Source organism: Pelodiscus sinensis, chromosome 3, assembly GCF_052426305.1.
Source record: "Pelodiscus sinensis isolate ZL-2025 chromosome 3, ASM5242630v1, whole genome shotgun sequence".
Classification (NCBI taxonomy): Eukaryota; Metazoa; Chordata; order Testudines; family Trionychidae; genus Pelodiscus; species Pelodiscus sinensis.
Genome location: NC_143054.1, coordinates 166,871,097 through 166,893,861, shown reverse-complemented (window position 1 = coordinate 166,893,861; position 22,765 = coordinate 166,871,097). Strand labels below are relative to the sequence as shown.

The window sequence follows — 22,765 nt, the reverse complement described above, 5'->3', positions numbered from 1 at the left end:
AAGTTTAGCAGTGGGTCACTGAAGCAAGGAGGACCTAGGGGGCTGAGGGTTCCCAGAGGAGGAGGACCCCAGAGTGCAGAGACACGGGGAGACACCAGCCAGAGGGGGTGTTCCAGTACCAAAGAGCTAATCCCCAGAGTGACCAGCAGGAGGTGCCCTGGTGGTAAGTCACACCGCATTAGAGGTGGTGAAACTCTAGACTTAAAAGTCATCACACAGGTTAGAACATCCTGTTTTCCTTAACCAAACCAACTCTACAATGTAAATTAATTTAAAATAATCCTAGATAAATGATGCTGTGTTTATTTTTCACCTCCTTATGGAAATCCTTATTCATTCTTATCCCAAAAGAGTGGATGACTGCACGTTGGTTCGAGCTGTCTCTCATCCTATTTTATGCTTTCTACACCACACAGCTTTTAGCGACAGGGCTATGTCAATAGAAGGGTGTTGCTAAAAGTCGGGTTCAGTAGCCATTGTTTGTCTGTCTTTGGCCAACAAAATACTTGCAACCCCAATGGAGCAACGTTCGCATCATTAGCAGGAGAGTGCACCTGCCAACAATGTGCTGTTCACAGTGCACTTGCCACAGCAAAATTTGTCTTTGAGAGGAGAGTTGGGTTAGTATCTCTGAACAACAAAAGTTTTGTCATCAAATACCAGTGTAGACATAGCCTTACAAAATCTACCATTTTGTCATGTAATCACATGTTATTGTAAGCTGCACAATGTAACTGAATTTAATAAAGAAAAATGTGTCATTTGGTGCAGAGAAACGGTTTCTGTTTTGATAATATGTCCATCGTTCCAAAAAATGCAGTATACCCAAGTAGAGGAGAAGAATATATAGGTTCAAGAAACACATCTACTTTCAGGGCCATCTTGATCATCCTATCTCCATGTAACTAATTTACAATCAATACTGCAAATATCACTATTTCCTTCTGTGCTTAAGAGCCCGCAGAGTCAGGTAGATGGCGTGGGAGGTGGGGGATGTGCCAAGCTCACAACTGACCCAGCTGTGAAGAAAAGTTATAAAGATAATCATCCCACGAGACACTGTATATGAAGCCTTGCCCTAAGCTCTGAGAGTATGTCTACACTAGCCCCCTACTTTGAACTAGGGTGGCTAATGTAGGCATTAGAACTTGCAAATGAAGCCCGGAATTTAAATATCCCGGGCTTCATTTGCATGTTCCCGGGCGGGTGCCATTTTTAAATCCCCTTCGTTCGAAATGACTACCTGTGGCTACACGCGGCAGTCAGAAGTTAATCCGAACTAAATCCTTAGTTCGGATTAACTGTTACACCTCATTGCTCCTGCGTGTAGATAGGGAAATCTAGAAATGATCTGAAGTGCCTTCCCTGGGTTCGTCCAAAGCCTGGGAGACATATGGGGAGGGAGGGGGAAACGACTGGCTCCAGGGTGAGAAGTAGGTCTTGGCAGGCGGGCATGATCGCCTGGTTGGCTTCCTCCTCCTCATTGTCGGCCTCATCCACCATCCTGCCCTCCTGGAGGCTGACACTGGGCGTGTCCTAGTTTGACTCCACGACAATGGGGGAAGAGGTGACTGGCCCCTCTCCCAGGATGGCATCTAGCTGGTTGAAGTAGAGGCGACTGTGTGGTGCCACCCTAGAGCATCTGCTCTGTTCCCTGGCCGTGAAGTAAGCCTGCCATAGCTCCTTAATCCTCATGCATACGTGGTCCAGGGTTTGATGAGTTCTACGATCCCCACACCACTCCAGGGTGGAGCTTTCCTGCATCCCAAGCCAGTGGCAGAGGAGGGTACAGCAGGAGTGCTGGGAGCTGTGGGAGGCTCTGAGGGAGTGCTGGGGTTTGTTATGGCTCCCTTGCTTGCTGCTGTCTTGTATTGGACTCCTATTGCTCTCCAACATGCAAGAAGCCCTTTTCCTACTGCCTGGAGTTTTAAGCTCTGCAGGAGAAGGGGAGCAGTGGAGATGCCAGGTGTGGCCAGAGCAGTCAGAACTGCAGCTGTGACAGACATCCTGGAGTGAATTATTTTGAATTAACAGCAGCGGAGCATCCACACTAACACTATTTCAAAATAACAATTTCGAAATTAGCATTATTCCCTGAGTAAAGCAAGAGTACAGTTTTCAAAATCTGTAAAGGGCATTGGCCCCTTTTATTTTCAGATGCAGTATTGAAATAAATGGCTGGAGTTCCAATAGCACTGCAGGAACATTTCAAAGACAAAATTATAATCCAGTGACAAGGAGTGTCATTATTGGGAAGGTTTCAAGCTTTTGTGGTCAAGGATCAGGCTCGGCATCTGAGTCTCTGAAGTTTTTTGTGCCTTTTACATTTAAAATTGGTCACTTTCATATTCACAAAATAAAAGCATAGTTGACAGTTTGAGGGCTTGTTAAACTACTGTAATTTAAACACTACTTAATTTTAAAACTACATTAGTTAGACTCTTAATTATGCTAAATTAGCACCACTGAAGAATACAAGCCACCTGACTGTATTTACACTTATTATTAGGAACCTACCCTCCGCATTAGAAATATAGTGATAGCGTTCTTTGCTCCTGTCCCCATTTGTCCCTACAATTTATTGGTCTACTTAATGGTGAAATTCAGCCTTGTGCAAAGGGCCAGGGCAGGCCTATGAATCACTGCAGCCTTCAGAAAGCACGGCTGGTATTTAGGAGCACACATGCCATTGACAATAGAATTCTTTGGCACATTTGAAACTCTAGTGTTCTTCATAGGAGTGATTTTTCACGTACTGTGACTAAAAATAGCTCACATGAGTAAATGCTGCAGGGCTATGCATCCGTTTTGTTACTAGATTAAGCCTTCATTGCCACCTCATATTGCAGTGAACACCGGTACAGGTTGCACTGCTCTTGCAGTGGTGGTGGAATCACCATATCACTATTGCTCTACTTGTTCTTGCAAGGACACTGTTCTTGGAGATTGAGGAGGGGGCTGGGTGTGACTATCTCCAAACACTGCTGAAGTATCAAGTGACTCATGTCTGAACACTACTTGTAAGGGTTTTTTTTAAATTAATCATAAAGGGAATTGTATTCACTATTAGTTGGAAATCACTGGGGTTTTTTTGCTTCACAAAAAACTTGCAGTGCTATAAAAATACTTACATGTATGTGTACGTCTACACTGAGGTTTTTCTGGGATACCAGAAGTATCCCAGAAAAACTCTGCTGCATCCAGGGAACACGATTGCTCTTCTGCTTTTTTTTTTTTTTTTTTAGCGGACGTGCTAATATGCTCTTTCAGAAGCCCTGTTTTCCTTATTCCATGAGGAAGAAGGGATCTTTTGAAAGAGGGGGATTTTCCGAAATTTGGCTCAGTGTAGACAGCCCAAATTTCAGAAACGCCTCTTCTGAAATAAAAATCAGAAAAAGCTGTAGTGTAGACTTTGCCTATGTGGATAAATCGCTGTAACATTTCCATATAACCATGTATCATTCTCATATATCTTTGTATTAAGAGAAACGTTGTAAGTCCTTTTATGTGTATATATATATATATGTATATATATAGGGTGTGTCTTAACTACACCCCTCTGCTGACAGAGGGATGTAGATTAGGCACATCGCTATTGCAAATGAAGCAGGGATTTAAATATCCCGCGCTTCATTTGAATTAAAATGGCCGCTGCTTTTTGCTGATGTGGCACTTTTCTGGCAAAAAGCGGTAGTCTACACAGGGATCGGTCGAGGAGGAAAGCCTTTTCCGACCGATCCTGTAAATCTTGTTGCATGAGGCATAAGGGATCAGTCAGAAAAGGCTTTCTTCCTTGACCGATCCCCATCTAGACGGCTGCTTTTTGCTGGCAAAGTGCCGTGTCGGCAAAAAGAGGCGGTCATTTTTATTCAAATGAAGCGTGGGATATATAAATCCCGCTTCGTTTGCAATAGCGATGTGCCTAATCTACATCCCTCTGTTGGCAGAGGGGTGTAGTTTAGACACACCCAGAGAGAGAGAGAGAGAGAGAGAGAGAGAGAGAGAGAGAGAGAGAGAGAGAGAGATCTTGTCCTTTTAGATATATCTTTATGTTAAGCTTTCTTATAGAATCCCTTGTATTAAAAGAAACCTTGTATCCAGTCTTTTCCATAGAAACTTTGTATCAAGCCCTTTATGTTATAGGTCTTAGGAACAGTTAAGGTAAAGAAAAATGTCTTTTTCTAGGAGTAGAATAGATCTCTCCCCTTTCATGAATTGTCCTGTTGAAATTAATGAGGTGTGAATGGAGAAGCCTTGAAAGATGAGCACCTCCAGCAGCAGTTGCCAGGGTAGAGAGGGGCTGGGAGCCAGATCCAAAGACAATAAGACTTGTGAAGTGAGTTCATTGAAAAGAAGATTGGACATATAAACGGCCTTGGGAGTCAAGAAGCAAGTGTCTGAAGGACCCTCTTTGAAGTAGCATTAAAAAAGGTGTTACAATGCGTATGTAAATGATGACTAACTGGCTGCATGAGAGGGATAATTATGAGGCATCTTGCAGAGTGACCCCGGGTTTTCGTCTTGTCAATATTGGAGCATCGATCCAGACCAGCAGAAGCCCAGCTCCACTCCTCCCCCATCTAACTCACCTGGCCAGTGTAGTTAGGGGGAGCAACTATTGGTAACAACAAGACAGAGTATGCTTGTCTGTGTGTGTATGAGTGCAATGTATCATATGCATATGATGAAGTTTGATTGATCTATGTATGTTCAATAAATGTGTCATGTTGCCTTATCCCCCTGAAAAAGATTCCGGGTGCTTCTTTTAAGCACAACACCTATGTGTCCTTCAGTGGAGCTCTCATAAAGAGGCAGACGGAAGCTGCATCAACAACATGCTCGTGCACTGAGAGCTAGGATAATATTTACTGTGATGACTGGTTCAAAGTGAAATATGAAGCAATTCATATGAAATATGAATGTTACACTTGTATGGTGCCTTTCCTTTAGAAGGATCACCAAGCATTTCAGCAAGTAAAGGTTACAGTGTGGAAGAAATGTAGCTTCTTTTGACTGCATTAAATATGAATGTGGTATAATATGATAACATTTGAGGAAAATGTATTTTGGAAATTATGTAACTGGTTCCTTTTAAATGGTGCTTTAAGAACAGATTGATTCAGCATGCTTAAACTTTTAAGCATGTAAATAGTCCCAGAAAAAATAGAATTACTCAATCCTTAAAGTTAGGCATGTGCTTAAATGTGTTGGTGGCTTATGTTCCTTCTTTCCAAAAAGCATTTATCCTATAATCTTCAAAGATGTTAAGACTGCAGGCTTCTTTCAGAAGAAGCTTTTCTGGAAGAGATCTTCTGAAAAAAAACTTCTTCCAAAAGAGAGCGTCCACACTGCCAAAGCACATCGAAAAAGCGATCTGCTTTTTCAAAAGATAGCATCCATACTGAATGGATCTCGCATGTAAGCTGTGATTACTATGGGCGGAATGGCCACCAGGGCACTTGCGCTTTTTCCTCTTTTCTCTTCTTGTGAAACAACTCTCTCTTCCCCGTCCACACACAACTTTTTCTGAAAGAACTGTTTTGGAAAAAGGCTTCTTCCTCATAGAAAGAGGTTTACCAATGTCAGAAAAACCCCTCTGTTCTTTCGATTTTCTTTTGAAAGAACGCGATTGCAGTGTGGATGTAATTGAAGTTTTTTCGGAAAAACAGCCATTTTTCTCAAAAAAACCTCTGTAGTGTAGACATACCCTCAGATAATGCTAGCCAGTAAGGTGAAAAACAGCTAGATAATAAACTGGAGGAAAAAAGGAGAATAAACCCTTCTTTCAATAAAATATGTAAATTTCATACATGCTGTTCCAATTTCTCGTCTTCTAGCAGATAAGCTTTGCCAAAACCTTGTGGGGATTGTTTCAATATTCATTAGTCACCACTTTTCTTTTTAAATAGATCCCAATGCAATGAACTTCTAAAAGACAAATTGTTGATTATCACAGAAGAAGCAACTAGTTATATGAGACTGTTGGTGGCAAGTTTAAATACTTTATCTTTCTTCTAGCAATAAAACATCATCAGTATGCATTATTGAAGTGAGCCATTGTAATATTGTGAATTGTTCATCATAGACTAAGGATACACCTTCCAAAAAAGGTGAAGCGATAAGCTCAGTAATTTTAAGCCTTTTAATATCTACAGGTACATTCCCAGCATTTTGGCCATTAGGCCTTTCTCAAGGGTGTGTGATGGCTGAAACGTCAGGAATGTGCCTGTAAGTAATCAATGCCTCAAAATGACTGAGCTTATCTGTTAAAAAATGTCTTGAAGGTGTGTGTTCAGTATCTTGAAGTTTCAAAAAAAAAAAAAAAACACCACTCCTCTGAAATACTATTTTCATGCTTGATTGTGGAGTGCTTTCAACAGGCGCTCTGTTTCTATGAAAACTACAGAAGTCGGCCAATTTAAAAGATTTTCTTAGAGTAGTTTATAGAATGTGCAGAGAACTCAGTGGAGTGATGCTGATCTATGCCAGCTGAAAGTTTGACCCATAGTCTGAAACATGATGGTCAAAATGGCATCCCGTATCTGTGTCACTGAATTTCATATCAGGCTTGCCCAATTTATAAAGACTGTCTTAATTAGCTGCCAACCCTCCTAACTAAACATGGGATCTAAAGTATGAGCTTTGCTTTTTCTTTATCACCAATAATAAATATTCTGCAGCTATACCTCAGTTAATTGTGCCATGAGCCAGAAAAGAATAGATCTTGAATTTTAGATCTCAAAGGATGTTAGTATCATTATCCTCCATTATAAATGGGGAAACTGTGGCACAGGGACGTGAACTGATATAGACACCCAGCAGGCCAGTGGCAGAGGTGGCACTAGGGGTTTGTCTAAACTGGCAAGTAAATGCTCTGTAACTTTTCATCTCAAAGGTATGAGTTGTCCCCCCACTCCGAGTGCGGCAAGTTACATTGCTGTAACACATTAGTGTAAAAAGGCTCCCAGCGCTGTTAGGGTATGTCTACACTACAGAGTTTTGTCAGAAAAATGGCCATCTTTCCAACAAAACTTGAGTTATCCACACTGCCATCACGTTCTTTCAAAAGTAAATTGAAAGAACAGAGGGGGTTTTCTGACAGCGGTACTCCTCTTTCTACAAGGAAGAATGCCTTTTCCGAAAGAGCTCTTTTGGAAAAAGGCATGTGTGGATGGGGAGTAGGGTTTTCTTTCAAAAGAAGAGGCCTCCAGGAAATAACACAGGTGCCCTGGTGGACACTCTGTCCATACTAATCACAACTCTATAGTTCCTGTCTCCTGCCAGGTCGTAAAGCTGCAGGCACCCTGGACAAGCCTTGTGGCAGGAAGCCAGACTGAAAGCAGCACCCTGACCACGCGGCTCTCCCTGTCATAGGCCTTGCCACCCACGATGGAGCCACAAGCCCCCCTCTGGTTCTTGCAGGAAGCAGTCCCAGGGGTCCAAAGACCCAGTCCAGGGGACCAAGAGTCAGGCATCCTCCTGGTCCTGAGCAGAGATCCTGTCCCACCTGGAGCTGTGGGGTGAGGAGGAGACATTTCAGGACCTCAGATCCAAGCACCGCAACACCGAGATCTTCAAGTGCATGACCATCTCTCTACGCTGGGGTGCGGGTGCAAGGGCCTTGCTCCTGCATACAGGTAGAGGGACTCTCAAATGAGCCTGGCGTCGAGCTGGGTGGGGCAAGACTGTCAAGACGGTCTGCACAAACTTCTGTAGAACCTGCAGCACGGTAACATGGGGCCATTGCATGCCCAGAGGTGTCAAAAAGTTGGGCAACCAAAGCAGGCACTGCAAAAGCTTTACTGTCCCTCAGAGAGGTTGGCAAGCATGCAGCAGAAGCAGAGAAGCTGCTGTCTAGGGGGGTCTCTTTAAGCACGCATCTCAGATAGCCTTAGGCAACAGCACCTGAAAGCAACTGCTGACCTAATGCCCTGCCTGAATTGGTTCTGGGTGGCCTTTTATGCAAGATAGTATCCAATCAGTCTTGATGCTTTCTTTCGAAAAAGCAGATCGCTTTTTCAATGTGCTTTTGTGTATGGACACACTCTTTCAAAAGAAGTTTTTTCAGAAGATCTCTTCCAAAAAACCCTTATTTTGAAAGAAGCCTGTTGTCTGGACATAGCCTTATATACTCCTCTCATAGAGGTGGCTTTCCTAGACCACTGGGAGAACTTGAACATGTGGACAAAGCATAGAAGTCAGGTAGTCCAAATCTCAGGCCTACCTCTGTGCCATGCTGCCTCCCACTTGCTCTCAAGGAATTGGCTCTGCAGAGCTAACGGGATAAAACCTAATCAAAAACTTGTCTTTGCCACAAGCAGTAAAAACAGAGAAAAGCTCATTGGGTTATGGTTGGCACTTCAGATGTCAACATTATGTTGTGATACAGTGTTGCATTGTTTGATAGTGATGAGGTGAGAAAAGGCATGCATGGAGGGACAAAAATAAATTAATCCAAGAAGCATTCATCTCCCTAAGCCACTCAGAATCAGTTAAATTAAAAATGAAAGCATGTGTGGGGATTTCAGGGCACAGCCCTGGTGCTCCTGGCAGTAAAGTTGTGATTCACAATTCATTTTAAGACATTGAGAAGTTTTCTACATGGTTTGGAACTTGACTAATGCAAATGTCTTTAAAAACAAACAAACAAACAAACACAAATAAACAAGCCAAAACAAGCTTTTCATGGATGTAAGCCCATGTGAAAAATGTGCAGTGGATATGTTTTTTAAAAAACTGTGGTTTAGAACTTTTTTTTTAAGAAGAGGCTGAAGGGGCTCATCTTACAAAGCACTGTGTGTCCTAAAACCTCACTTACTTTGTGGAAATTGTGGGTGCTGAGCTCTCCATGGGGGCACTAGGACAAAATCCTCAAAAATACTTGGGTTTCTAACTTCTATAGAGTTAGGAGGCAAAATACCTTCAAGGATCGGGGCTTCAACATTCTATAGTAGTGGCCCAGAATCATTACATGTTTGAAAATAATGTGTAGATATGACTTTCCATAGCATTTTAAGCAAATACATACACTGTGTTAGCATGTATTATCTCTGGAATGCTGTAAATAAAATGTATTTCAGAGACTAGTTTGTTAAAATAAACACATTGCATACATTGATTAGACTGGTTACATAAAATTGTGTTCTCAAAGTATGTATTTACCTTACTTTGGTATGCTGGGATTAACTAGTATCTAGGAACCCATAGGAATTTCAAATTTGTCTATTTCATTGTGGATTGTTTAAAAACAAGTTAGACTTCCATGGCTTTCTTTTTATTTCAGTACGCCATTTATTTCAACTCTTCCACCCCTTTTTATAACATTTTCACAGCAGGGCTAAAGCTGAAATAAGCTACGCAACTTGAGGTACGTAGTTTATTTTGGCTTTTGGCACTTGTCTATGCAGCAGGAAGTCCGAGAAAGAGCACTTTTCCTCTGACTTCCCTTACTCTTCGTAAAATGAGGGTTACAGGAGTTGGAGTAATAAGTCCTCCAGCTAGACATTATTTTCATATTATGTCAAAATAGTGGCATGCTGCGTAGATTTGGGACTATGTTATTTCGGAATAATGTCAGGTATTCTGAAATAACACTGCTATGCAGACATACCCTTTGAAGGGACAAAGTGCTTCCAGCCACAGGGTGGGTTGGGCAAGGGGGAGAGAAAGAAAAGATGAGTCCGCATCTACACAGCAGGCTATTATTTGCTGTCTGTTTAAAGAGAGTGCACTGACAAAGCTCCACAAAGGTCACTTTATGGAAGATCCTCTCTCCTGGATGTTTCCCCAGCCGTTGATCCAGCTACTCCTAATCTGACTATACTGCACCTATATGTGACATCATAAAAGCTTATAGAGTAATGCAAATGCCATCTATGCAAAAAGGTCCAGCTGCTATTACCGAACCAAAACATTGGTTCTTCTGACTTTTATATGTTTTTAATATTTGGTCTTTTTGTTTTATTGCTGCACGTTGTTGCACGGCATACCACATTTCTTAATTTCTACACAGCAACTGTGGTTGTTGCGTAAAACAGTCAGTGGTACACTTGAAATATGGCAGTATTTCCTATTTTAAGTTCAGGGAAATGGTATCTTTTTAGATATTGCTGTTAGCAAATGTGGCCTTTTAAACTTCTAATAATGCCAAAAATATAAAAGAGTAACGAGGCATCGTGAATAAAATTTCGTATTTCTGGATCTAAATTCCAGCCTCCAGCAAGGATTTTGTCTGGTGGAAATTTACTGCTTTATATACGTGTACTGAAGAGTGCCTTACTTTCCCATTGTGAATCGTATAAGCAGTGCTGAAAAGTATATTTGGCTCCTACGACAGTTGACTGTTTGGGTTTGCTGAAAATTGGAACAATCTCATCAAATGTGGAGCATCTGTTCCCTCTTTCATTTGCCAGTATTGAGAACTAATTGTTTATACTGTCATTTTTGGCACCCTGAGAACCATTTTATAGGAAATTATTGCTGAAATCCTGCTGCCTCTGGAATTAGTGGCAAAATTTCCATGATGCCAGGATCTCCCTGTTGATTCTGAGAATTTACGCATGGCTGACAACCCTGAAAATCCTTTGTTTTTCCTTATCTCTGTGATAATGCAACATCATCACTACCATGAAGATAGGGTATATTTTGGAGTCCATCAGCATTTCTAAGTCACGTTGGGGAGTCACAGTTGAGCAGTTTGTTGCTGCACCTGTACTTTCAACCCCTGCTAGTCAAAAGAACAATAAATGTGGCATCTAGAACAGTGTCACTAGGACTAGGCCAATGGGCAAGACCTGAAATATCTGAATTTTACTGTGCATCTGAAATACAACCATTTTAAATTCTTTGCTTGTCTGACTCAAATCAAGTTGTTTAGCCAGGTAAAGAATCTTCAGATACAGAGAGTAGTAGTGACATCAACAAAAATCAGTGAAGGACTAAGATCTCAACTTAATCTAGAGAATGAATGACTGGTTCTTTGATCCTACTGCATTCTTCAGTCACTTGAAGGCTAAACAAATTCTGTTTAACCAAGTTTACTTAGGTTTTAAATATTTGTGCTTTTCTTTTGTGTAGATTCTGTTGTATAAGAAACTGTTACCATCTAATCATATTGCTGTTATACAAGTGCAGGTAACGCTCCTCAGATGAAAGCAGAATTTATTACTAATAGGGAAACACATATTCCATAAAAAAATACTTCTCTGGCCAAACTTTCTTGAAGTGGCATATGAATATGGCAGGAGGAGACTGCTAAAATTTAAATAATAGAGAAATCGTTTTTACAGGCAAAATGCTAAATTGCTTCCATTAGTTTGAAGTGTAGGAAAACTAGTGACTTATTCTGAGGAAAAAATGTTTTGGGTTTTAGTTGTCTTAACAAAAAATTCTACTGACAAATGTAGAGACTATGAATGCAATTAAACTAAAATAATTAAATAGGTTGTGGTACAAGGAACGAATTTGTTTGACACAGCAGAGTTTGTACAATTAATTCTGAAAACAAGGTAAAATATTCCAAAGAAGTTCACCAGAGATAAGCCTTAGTACTTTATTTCCCAAGAAGACAATATCAGCAAGCTTAATTTTAAAGTTTATTGCTGTTTTTATTTGAACAAGTCAATAAATATACAATGGCTTTTTAAAAAAAGAGAAGAAAGAAACAAAATGTAGAAGCCCAAAGAAAGGAAAATCAGTAAAATGAGGGCCTTGCAGTTTTATGCTCCAGTATTCACCAGGATGTGAAACAATTTTTACAGTGTGGGTGCTGACAGCCATTACATCAAACTGTAAACCATGTATATGATAACTATGGACAGTATGGCAGCACCTCATACACCCCTAGTTCCAGCATCTATGGTATCCTCTACTGTGCACTTATGTACAGATGTGCTCTCCATTGGAGCAAGTTGCCTTTACCTTCCTTATTTTGAGCACTTCTAGTATTTAGAAGCTTAACTGAGCACTGCGGTTTAAAAGTTTCAGAGGGGTAGCTGTGTTAGTCTGTAACTGGAAAAACTTAAACTAATAGTCTTGCAACACCTTAGAGACTAATGAAAAATGTGGATGGTATCATGAGCACCGGGAATTAGTTGTGAGAAGGGTATTTTTTTAATCAACCTGTGGTTGAGTAATTTGGGTTTTGAGCTTGAGGAATAGCTACTGGATTTGTGGCTATTGATATGACAGATGCATTTTGTGAAAGTGCTTAGAGCATTAGCTTTTTGTATGCGGCATAAATCCAACCAGAGCAATACTTTGTGAGAAAGTCCTGGATTTCAAGTTCTGTAGGCTGGGAGTGAGGAGTCGGGACAAGACTTCATTTTACCAAGCACACTTAGGGGTAAGGCAAGCAATCACTTAACTATGACCCCACATCATCATAGTATCTAATGTCTTAATCTTAATATCAAAGGCTCAGGAGCCTGTGTAGCTCTAACTTCCACCGAATGCCTTGGTGGCTCTTCCTCAAGATAGCTGTTCCCAAAGAGAGGCATCATCACCTCAGCAGGCTCCCGGTCTGAGGAGAAGCCTTATCCAACCAGTCAGCTAAAGGTGGAAGAGAGAGGCATCTCCTGCATCCATTCACAAATGAGGCTTGCGGCTTGATTTTCGTGTCTGAAGGATGACTCCTCTTGACCAAGTGCATCCAGAAACGCCATTAATACAAAATACACCCGCCCTCCCACAGAAACGCGGGAGGAAAGCAGCGGCGGGAGGGGGTGGGGGAGAAACCTGGGCCATTAAGCCATCCAAAAGCCAATGTTTACAGCCCCAGTCACGTTTCTGCCTGACCAGCCAGGCCTGACAGGTGCTCCCGGCGGCCACTTTCCCCTGCCATTCCCGGCCATCTCGCCCCGTCTCCCCGCGCTGCTTTGCTGGGAAAGCGCTGGCGGGCCCGGGGAGCACCCAGCTCGCTGCGGCCACAAGGCAAAGAGGGGGAGGGGGGCGAGAGGGAGAAATCCGGCCCCCGGGCCGGGAGCAGGGGCTGCCGAGGGGAGGGAATTGCTCCCAGCCCCTTCTCCCCAGCGTGGGCAGAGCTATTGCGAGTCCTACAGCGCCAGGAGAGACTCCCAACTTCCCGCGGCCCGCCGGGCAGAACGTGCCACTGCAGCCCCGAGGCTGGGGCGCCGCCTCCTCCCCCGCGCTCTTCGGGGTTCTCCTGCTGGCCTGCACCCGCCCAGGCGCTCGCAGCCCCTCGCGGCGTTGACCTGGTCTCGGCAAGTGCTGCTGGAGCCGTGGTGGCCGGGGGCGGGGCGGGGCAGGAGGAGGGCTCCTGCAGCTCCCGTCCCCATTGGAGAACGAGCTGCCGACAGCTCCAGCTGGAGTGGGTGACTGGGCTAAAGAGGCTGAACCTGCCCCCAGGAGCCCAGGGAAGCTTTAAGTTTTAAAGTGAGAACTTTCTTCTGGCAGAGCTTCAGATTCCAGGGCGAACCCGGTCTCTCCCTTCCCCTTCCCCCCCTGGGCAGGCTGTACAATCCTCGGCAGTGTCCTGAGACTGTATGGTCAGCTCAGGGGCGACCTGGCCAGGACAGCCGCAGCCTTTTCCTAGAGGACAATTAGTGCACCAGCCTTGCTGTCAGCTCGGCGAGCCCTCCCGGCGCCTCTCTTCCTGCTCCCAAGCCTGTGATCTCTAAGCTGCCGGGCGGTTTTCTGTCGGGGGGAGGCAATAGGAGACTCGCAGCAGTGACTGAGGAGCCCTCGTTGGCAGCCCGAGTTGGTTTAAGCAGCACGAAGGGCAGCGATAATGACCGCTGACAAGGAAAAGAAAAGGTAAGCGGGAGGGGAGACTGGGGGCGGACAGAGTCGGGGGAGGGGATACGAAGGTGCAATTAAAATGGGAACTGTCACTGCAGCAGTGGTGCCCGGGGGGTGCATGGTTAGTGGGACTCCGCTAAATTACCATCATCCCAAGGACACCTGGGTGACTTCTATTGCTTCTCCGAGTGTGAGGCTGTTGCATTCGCTCCAGGCCCTAGCGGCTGGGGCTGCAAGCGGGCGCTTGGGGATCCCGCAGCAGCTACTGTCGTGAGGAGCCCGAGCCGCCTTCTCTTGAAGTTCACGGCAGGGCATTCCGCTGCCTGCCTGCGGGATCGGGCCTCGAGAGGAGTAGCGGCAGGAAAAAATGTCTCTTCGCAGTGAATTGTCTTGGCTGATCGCCGCAGACGCGGGGGCAGAGGTCACTTCGACGAAACAGCGCAGATCACTTTCCCACACCGAAAACCGCTCCCAGCGACACACATAAGACTTTTTAGCAAATGTGGAGGAGCCCAGCTCCTTCCTTTCCCAGTCTGTGGCGGCTCTCGCAAAGGTGACTGGAGTTCGAGAAGAGCCGGGAGGGGAAGGGTTACACGCAACATAGCGGGGGTTCACACAGCAGGGGGCTGACTAGGGCAGAAGGAATTCCCCAGCACGAAGGAGTGATCCCAAATAGGTGGTTTCAGAAGCTCCTGGTGATGTCATATACATGATAGGGAAACGTAGCCTATGCAGTAGTGTGGATCCAGTCCTGTTCCCTCATGCGCCCATGGGAGCTTCAAGGAAACATGCAGCCTACACACTATAGAAACCCCGCCGCCGCCGCTTCCCCACTTAAGTGTCCGCTGGGTATGCTCGATACCAGAGTAGATTCCACGTTAATCCAGCCCCATCCACCGTCTCAGTGTATCAAAATACCGTGTGCTATCTTCCCTGTGGACTTTCGGCTAGCGCAGGGGCCGTCGGCTAATGTCAGTTACTTAGTCTAGTTGTTGTGAATCCGGTGTATAGGCAAAAAGTGCAACTCTCCGTTTTTGTGACGTCGGTTTAAATCTAATCTAACATTTAGCCCAAGCATTGACTGGAACGCCGACTAGTCTCTGCGGCAGCTGCTGTTCGAGGGAGTTGAGCTCCTAGTGGAGTCAGACTCTTTCTTGTTTTGAGAGTCTGCACTTCAGTTGCATTTGAAGTGAGTGTCCTGGAAGCGGCGCTCTGAAGAGATGCACTGGGAAACATTCAGGTCTCTCTTTTCTGGTCGGCTGTATTGAAGAGGTCTCTGACACCCATAGGCGAAGGCTCTTCCCTCACCTCTGTTATATTTACTCCCACTTTCTTCTCCCTTGGAAAGAACCCTAACTTCTACAAAATGGGAAAGCTTTGTTTTCTGGTGGGGAATCAATCATCCTCATACAAAGAAGAATGTACAGTATAATTGGAAATACATAACTGCTCCCATAGCTGGTCATTTGAAATTCAAATCATGCACATACTTGTTGTTGACTGTGGTCTGTATACTAGTTCTCCAGTCTTGCCAATTCTTGGTTAGTTTATTAGTAGGGGATTAGGCAAATGCAATTTACATGAAGATTTATTATCTTTAATGTCAGTTAGGTTATTATATTTCAGGTGAAGATGGTGTTTTAGAGGGAAATAATTAAACAAAACAAATAATTACAATTACATGGACAACATGAAAACTATGTTAACATTTATTTATTGCATATTGCTGATAAATTTCAACCTATTGAGGGGTCTATAAGGCAGCATCATAATTTTGAGGATCTGATGAAATACTAGAATGTAATATTAGATGTGAAGGACATGGAGTCTTTTTTAAACTGTCATTTGTTTTACTTAAGAGTTGAGGGCTCTGGAAGTGTTTTGAGCACAGTTATGGGCTAGGTGGGTATATCTTACTCTTATGTTTATTTTTGTTGCAAGAAGGGATGTAAAGTAGGGATTGAATTGTATCTTAGTAAATACATATATCCAAAGAAAACAGAAATCAAGGTATTCAACCTCCGTAATTACGACTCAGAATAATTTCCCTACTGAATCTTCATACAAAGTTTTTGGTGGAAACAAAAGGAAAGAAGTCATGAACTATAGTCCAAAACTCCCGCAGACAATTAACTCATGAAATCAACGAGAGTACTTGCATGAGTAAATACTGTCCAAATAATTACAAATTGCATGCTTGACCTCTGTGTTGAGATATTTAAGCTATTTTATACTATCAATGTTTGCAAGATTGGCTTTTGTCATTGAATACAGACATATAAATAAAAGCTGTACTTTATGAAGGAAATATCTTCATATATAGTAGTTTCATTTACTGATATATGCTAAGCTTTTACAAATTGTATTTAATATTTCTATTTTAATTTGTGCGCTAGTTCTAAATCATTGACTGAGCTACACTATGAATGGACTGAGATACACTATGAGAGATAGGATAACTTTAGGTAAATTGAAAAACTTAAAAAACAGCAAATAGTCTAGTAGCACCTTAAAGACTAACAAAACATGTAGATGGTATCATGAGCTTTCATGGGCAAAACCCACTTCTTCAGATGACCGGAGTATAGGGTTACAGGGTCTGAAGAAAGTGGGTTTTGCCCACGAAAGCTCATGATACCTTCTACATATTTTGTTAGTCAAGTGGAACCTTAAAGATTATTTGTTGTTTTTTAAGTTTTTCCTGTTACAGACTAACTCGGCTACCCCGCTGAGGTTTTGGGTAAATTGTATTTTTTAAAACATCAGCATATGAGACATTAATTTATTAGGGTTAAATCATTTTAATCACTTACCTCTGTATTTGTTCTAAATGTTAGTTAACTCTCTATGCAAAGAATGAAGTACGGGATAATATTATGTAGCCTCAAATCTGTTTTGAAGAAAAGAATGAAAAAAATTCATACAGTAAGGTGCATTTATAAAATTATATAGTATGTTTAATAAACATAATTTTCAGACTAAAAAATCAATTTTAATGAAAGACAGCTTTAACAGAACCCCCTCCCCCCACCTAAAACACCTAAACTATATATGAGCACTGTCTAATGCTCAGAATAATTTGAAGCTGACCAGATCATACAATGTGACTACACTGCAATTGTGGTACTGTAATATTGCAGTGTAAATGTTTGGACTCAGCTGGAGACAGACCCCCAAATTTCTACACTGAAGTTTTACATTCCTGCAGCTCAAGTCTGAAGCTCAGGGGCCAACCATGGGTGTTTTGTAGTGTGGACTGTGCCCATCAATGGCAACTGAATCATGACAACAGTGTAACTGTCAAAGTAGTTCAGTTACTCTTTGTCATCCTGCAGCACTTAGAATGAATGGCTAAAAAGTTCATTTCTTAAGGAGTGGTCCTTGCCACAGGGTGTGCAGGTTTAAGGCTTGTGGGTAGAAGATGAAACCACTGCTGGCTCTGGAGGCTTTCTGAATTTTCTTCTTTTCTCTCTTTGCGTTTGTTTATCTAAAGTGCCTTAGAAACTTTCGATAAAGCACAAAATGGAAATGTAAGGTGATCTGAGTTCTAATCTACTGGCTATGCTTAAGTTCTGAGTTTTAATATTACTGGCCCTTAAGTAAATCACTTGACATTCCTGTGCCAATTTCCTTCTCTCAGAATTGGGTTAATAATATTTAACTCTCTCATAGGCTGTATTAATAAAGGTGAGCTTTTAATGTTTGCATAGCTAACTGAAACTGAAAATATTTTATTTAAATTTGTCATTTTTATAATAATGATTTATTGCCTTTAGCTCGTCAGTTATTGCGGTATTAACTTGATTTCTACTCAGATATATAGCTGGAAACTCTAACTTAGGTCATTTACTAGCACAATTTATAATCAATTTTACTGAGGAAAAATGATGATGGTAATAAAAATCTGTTTTGTAAGTCTTGAGTCATGAGCCTTGAGGAACAGTTCTGTCATCATAATTCAGAGGCAGTCCATGAAAGATAATCCATGACATTTTACATTGTGCTCCATTCAAATCAAAGATCATTCTCAGATTCTCACAAGGGAATTTCAGGACAAGTGAAAGAGATCTGAGTAACATTTTATATAAAACAGTCATGTTGTCGCACTGAATTATAATGTCTAAAAATCTGATCCGAATAATCTACCACAAACTGATGGAAAATGAATAGACTCACTACTTTAAATTAATCAGCAGCAAACTTCTTTATAGGCATTTTATATTCTTAAACAAAAATTTAAATACTTCTTAGAATACTAATTTAAAAAAATCATTAAAAGAATAAAATAAATTTTGTTTGTAAGATTATATAAACTTAGAGTAATCAATACTGTATACGTTTAATCTTCATATTCCAAACATGATCATATGCAAACTGATCATAAAGGTTTTTCTCAAATGATATTTCAGTATTCTGACAGCTTCTTTTTCAGCTATTTGAAATGTCTTTGTTTTTTTATTTAATCATGATTTTTTTTTGTTTGCAATTGGTTATTTTCTTATAATTCCTTTTTTTTAATTCAAGAAACATTGCAGGGTCAAGACGACTTTGTTCTGTGTCTATCAAGAACATAAGATTTAGTGTTCCATGTGGAAGAGTCTTCAGCGTAAAGCAAATGAGTGCAAACACTGTCAAAGTTGCTGTTTTGCTACCATTGTTAATGCTTGTTTGGTGTTTCCTGATAAATTCATTCAGAACACATATTGCTGGAAAAAAATCTATTAGAGACTTTCCAGTCAAGAAAATGAACTCATACTATGAGAAATATGTATGTTTCACTGCTGAGTGAGAATATGACTGCAGTGATTTTTAAGTGAACTTTTGTAAGATTATTTCATGATCTATGTCACCAGAAAAGTTTCCTGGTGATTGTTAATGACGTTATACTGAAGTCAGACCAATTTTTTTTGTAAGCTGGGCAAATTTATAGATGCTGTGTGATGCTGGGAGAGAGGGGACAGGAGTGTAAAAAAATTGACTAAAAGACCAAACATCTGATGCTTAAATATCCCTGTTTAGTTATGGCTATGAATGCCTTTGTTAATATTTAAAGCTTGGTACTTCTAGATGCTAAGAAACTCTTTTGAGATACTTTGTGCCTCAACTCCCATTGACCTGTTGCCTCAAAGGACTGATTTTGCATAACCAAGGTGAATGAGAATTTTCATTTACTTTAATCGGAGAAAGATTGGTACTAAGAGCATTACCATCAACAGAAGCTTACACATCCTTACTCACAAAAGAACTAATCCAATTGTTAAAAACCGATTTCCATGGACTTCAGTGGCACATGCATCGAAGTACAAGGGTGGATTTCAGTTCCTCTGTCACCTTTCATTCCACTCACAAATATTTGGATTTTATACAAGTTGAATGGCATCTTTGAGTGGAGTACTACATACTGATTTTCTGTTAAATAATACTGCATTTTCTAGTAACCTGTTCTTATCTTCAGTTATCATATATTCACCCTATTTGGATAGTATGAAGGGCCTGAGTACTGGAATTCTGTTATTATGAGATTCATTATATTTAGGGACCTACCTTACTGTAAATCTACTGAATCTTTCTTCTTGCATTCTACCACACATCTAATTTTACAGTGCAGCATTCTCACACTTAAACATTCAAATATATAAATTTCAGAACAAGGTTTGCTGGGCACTGTGAAACTCTGTGGCTACATCTAGACTACAAGCTTAGTGCGCAAGAAGCTTTTTTCAGAAGAGATTTTCTAAAAAACGTCTTGTGCAAGAGAGTGTCCACACTGCAAAAGTGCATTGAAAAAGCTACGTGCTTTTTTCCACACTGGCTGGAAACTATCTCGCATGTAAGCAGTGATTGCTATGGACAAAATGGACACCAGGGCACCTGTGATTTTTCCTCTTCCCTCTTCTTCTGAAAAAACTCCCTCTTTCCCGTCCACAAACGCCTTTTTGCGAAAGAGCTCTTTCACAAAGAGGCTTCTTCCTCGTAGAATGAGGATTACCAATGGCACAAAAAGCCCTCTTCTTTCGATTTACTGTTGAAAGAACGCGCTTACAGTTGAGATGTAACTCAAATTTGTCAGAAAAACAGGTTCAAGTTTTGTTTTTCCAACAAAACTCTGTAGTCTAGACATAGCCTGTGTTTTTAAGTACTTCTTCTAAACGTCAACATTTGAATTATCTAAAAATAATTACAAGCTTCCAGTGAACAAAATTTTATTTCCCTACCTTTAAAGAGTTTTACAACCTATGCAGAGAGGCAAGGAACATCCCCTCCCCCCGAGTATTGCCTTTGAAATTCAACTAATGTAGAACCAGTTACTACAACCTGTATTCATGGAAGGAGATCTTACTCATGTGGGTAGTTCCATTGAAATCAACAGAATTATAGTATTTGTATGAGTAAGCATTGAAGGATTGGGCTTTTTGTTACTAGCATAGTAGCCTGATTTGCAAGGAATGAAAAGAAGTTGTATAATGAATTGCAATTCATATTTCAAATGTGACCATAGAATTATACCTCTTGCTCAGTTGTAGTGTTTCCAAACATATGGTTGGAAAAACAATGCTCAAGCTCCAGTCTAGGCTGAAACTCATTATAATTGCTTTCTTTACATTTATGCATCTTGCTACAAGACATGAAAAAAACAACCTCGCGGAGAAAAGAAATTTCATGCTGATTCATTTCACCCCCTTTCTTGTTGTGAATATCACAGTGAAGATATTGATGGCCAATGAGGCACAGTAGGGTATATTATTTTACATTGTAAATGCTATCATGGAAAGGTGGGTGAGGTTATATCTCTTTTCAAGCTCACACAGAGCTCTTCAAGTCTGGGAAAGGTACTCAAAGGGTATGTTTACTCTACACTGTAATATAACATTGGGGCTAGGCTATGTCAGCTGACTCAGACTCACAGGGCTGTGATGGTGTGTTTGGTGTTAGGCTGGATCCTGGGTTCTGGCACCCTCCCCACTCACTGGATCTCGGATCCTGAGCTCCAGCCCAAACCCGACTATCTGCTGCAGTTTTACAGCTCCTATTGCTAAGGTGGGCATGTCACAAGTATTTTATTGCACTATAGAGACACCCAAGTGTCACAGCTATATCTAAAGTGGAACAGGTTTATCATGAGAGTTAACATGTTGTAAGACAATAGCTTTCAACCTTTCCAATTTTCTGTACCTCTTTCAATAATCTGATCTGTTTTGCATTCCCCCAAGATACTTGCTTAAAAACCGCTCGTAAATAAAATCAGACATAGAAATATGCAAGTGTCATAGCACACTATTACTGAAAAATTGGTTGAATTCTCATTTTTATCATATGATAAAATAAATAAATTAGAACATAAATATTGTACTTACATTTCAGTGTAGTGTAGCAGTATAAATAATTCACTATATGACATTTTAATTTGTACTGATTTGGATAGTGCCAGGGGAACTGACAGCCTCCATGGGCTCCAGGGAAAGGGGGGAGATACAGTGGCTTTGAGCGCCTGGAAGGAGCGGAACAGAGGGTGGAAGGGGCAGGGTCAAGTGCAACTAGTCCTCAGTGCTGCTCGGAGTGCACCATGCTGGTCCCCAGACAGCCCTCCGTGCTGCCCAGAATGTGGGGCCCTTCCCCCTCTTCAGCACTTAGTGCTGCCCAGAGTGCACCGCACAGTGCTCCAGCAGTGACTGAAAGGGGTCCAGGACTCTGCCACTGCAGCAGCCTTCTCCTTTCCCCCATCTATATGAGCTTGATGCTGCCTCCTAGCAGACATCTGAGTACCCTCAGAGGTATAGGTACGCCCCGGTTAGAACCAGTTGTAAGAAACCCATTGCAGATAAAGTGAACATTTAACATCTCTGCAATAGGAAGACAAAGGACCCCATCATTTTGCAACAGATGAGAAACCTACAGACATATCTCCACTGGTAAGAGGATCAATATGCCTCACAACACACCTTTCAAGATCCATAGGTCCTACATATGTCACCACATGTGGTGTATATTCCTCACCTGCTACACCAAATGCACTACTAAGAATTATGCAGGTGAAACAAGACAATCACTATGCTCTTGAATGAACTCACATAGACAAGACAAAAACATATTACCCAAGGGTGAACATTATTCACAAAATGCTCACTGCATATTTGACCTCTCAATACTTACCCTCAAAGGAAACAAGCACTACACCTTCAAATGATCGGCATTAATAACTTCTTGTTAGACACTAAACATTATGGACTTAATAGTATATTAATGACATTGGATTTATAAGTTATTGCAACAATTTATAACCCACCAATCCTCCGGGCTATGTCTACACAGCAGCGTTATTTCATAATAAATGACGTTATTCTGAAATAACAAAGAGCACCTCTACACAGCAAGCCATTATTTTGAAATAATGGCAAGTGGGAGGACTTCTTACTTCAACTCCTGTAACCTTCATTTCACAAGGTATAAGGGAAGTCAAAGGAAGAGTGTTCTTCCTTTGACTTCCTGCTGTGTAGACAGTGCCGAAAGCTGAGGTAAGCTATTTCGACTTCACCTACACAGTTGATGTAGCTGGAGTTGTGTAGCTTAATTTGACTTTTGCCCTGCTATGTAGACATGTCCCTGCAACTGGAGAGGTGATAACTATCCACTTCACCTTGAATGGTCTTTTACAGCATGTTAACCCCTTATGCTAAACAGTCTGTTCCAATTTGTATCTAGTTGTGTCATTGAGTACTTTCCCAAACAAGAGCTCTGTGTCAACTTGAAGGCTTGTCTCTTTTATCTACAGAAGTTGGTCCAATAAAAGACATATCGCCCGCCTTGTCTCCCTAATGTCCCGAGACCAATATTGCTACAGTAACACATTGTAACAATATTGCTACAGTAAGACAAATAATTCTATACACAGACATGTATTTTTTTTTTGTTTAGATCTGGTAATAATGAAGCATGGTGAATAGGGGTATTCTTTTCAATACAGGCAGTCCCCGGGTTACATGAATCCGACTTACATCGGATCCCTACT

At 41.5% G+C, this 22,765-nt stretch overlaps 1 protein-coding gene across 1 annotated transcript in view; it reads left to right on the top strand.

The window, feature by feature from the left end:
- The first annotated feature begins 13,330 nt into the window (after positions 1 to 13,330).
- EPAS1 (endothelial PAS domain protein 1) overlaps positions 13,331 to 22,765 on the top strand; it is a 159,279-nt gene continuing 149,844 nt past the window's right edge. The window contains exon 1 of the mRNA XM_006125477.5: positions 13,331 to 13,773. Within this exon, the coding sequence (XP_006125539.1) occupies positions 13,748 to 13,773 (26 nt within the window). The 5' untranslated portion in view covers positions 13,331 to 13,747. The remainder of the gene's footprint in view (positions 13,774 to 22,765) is intronic.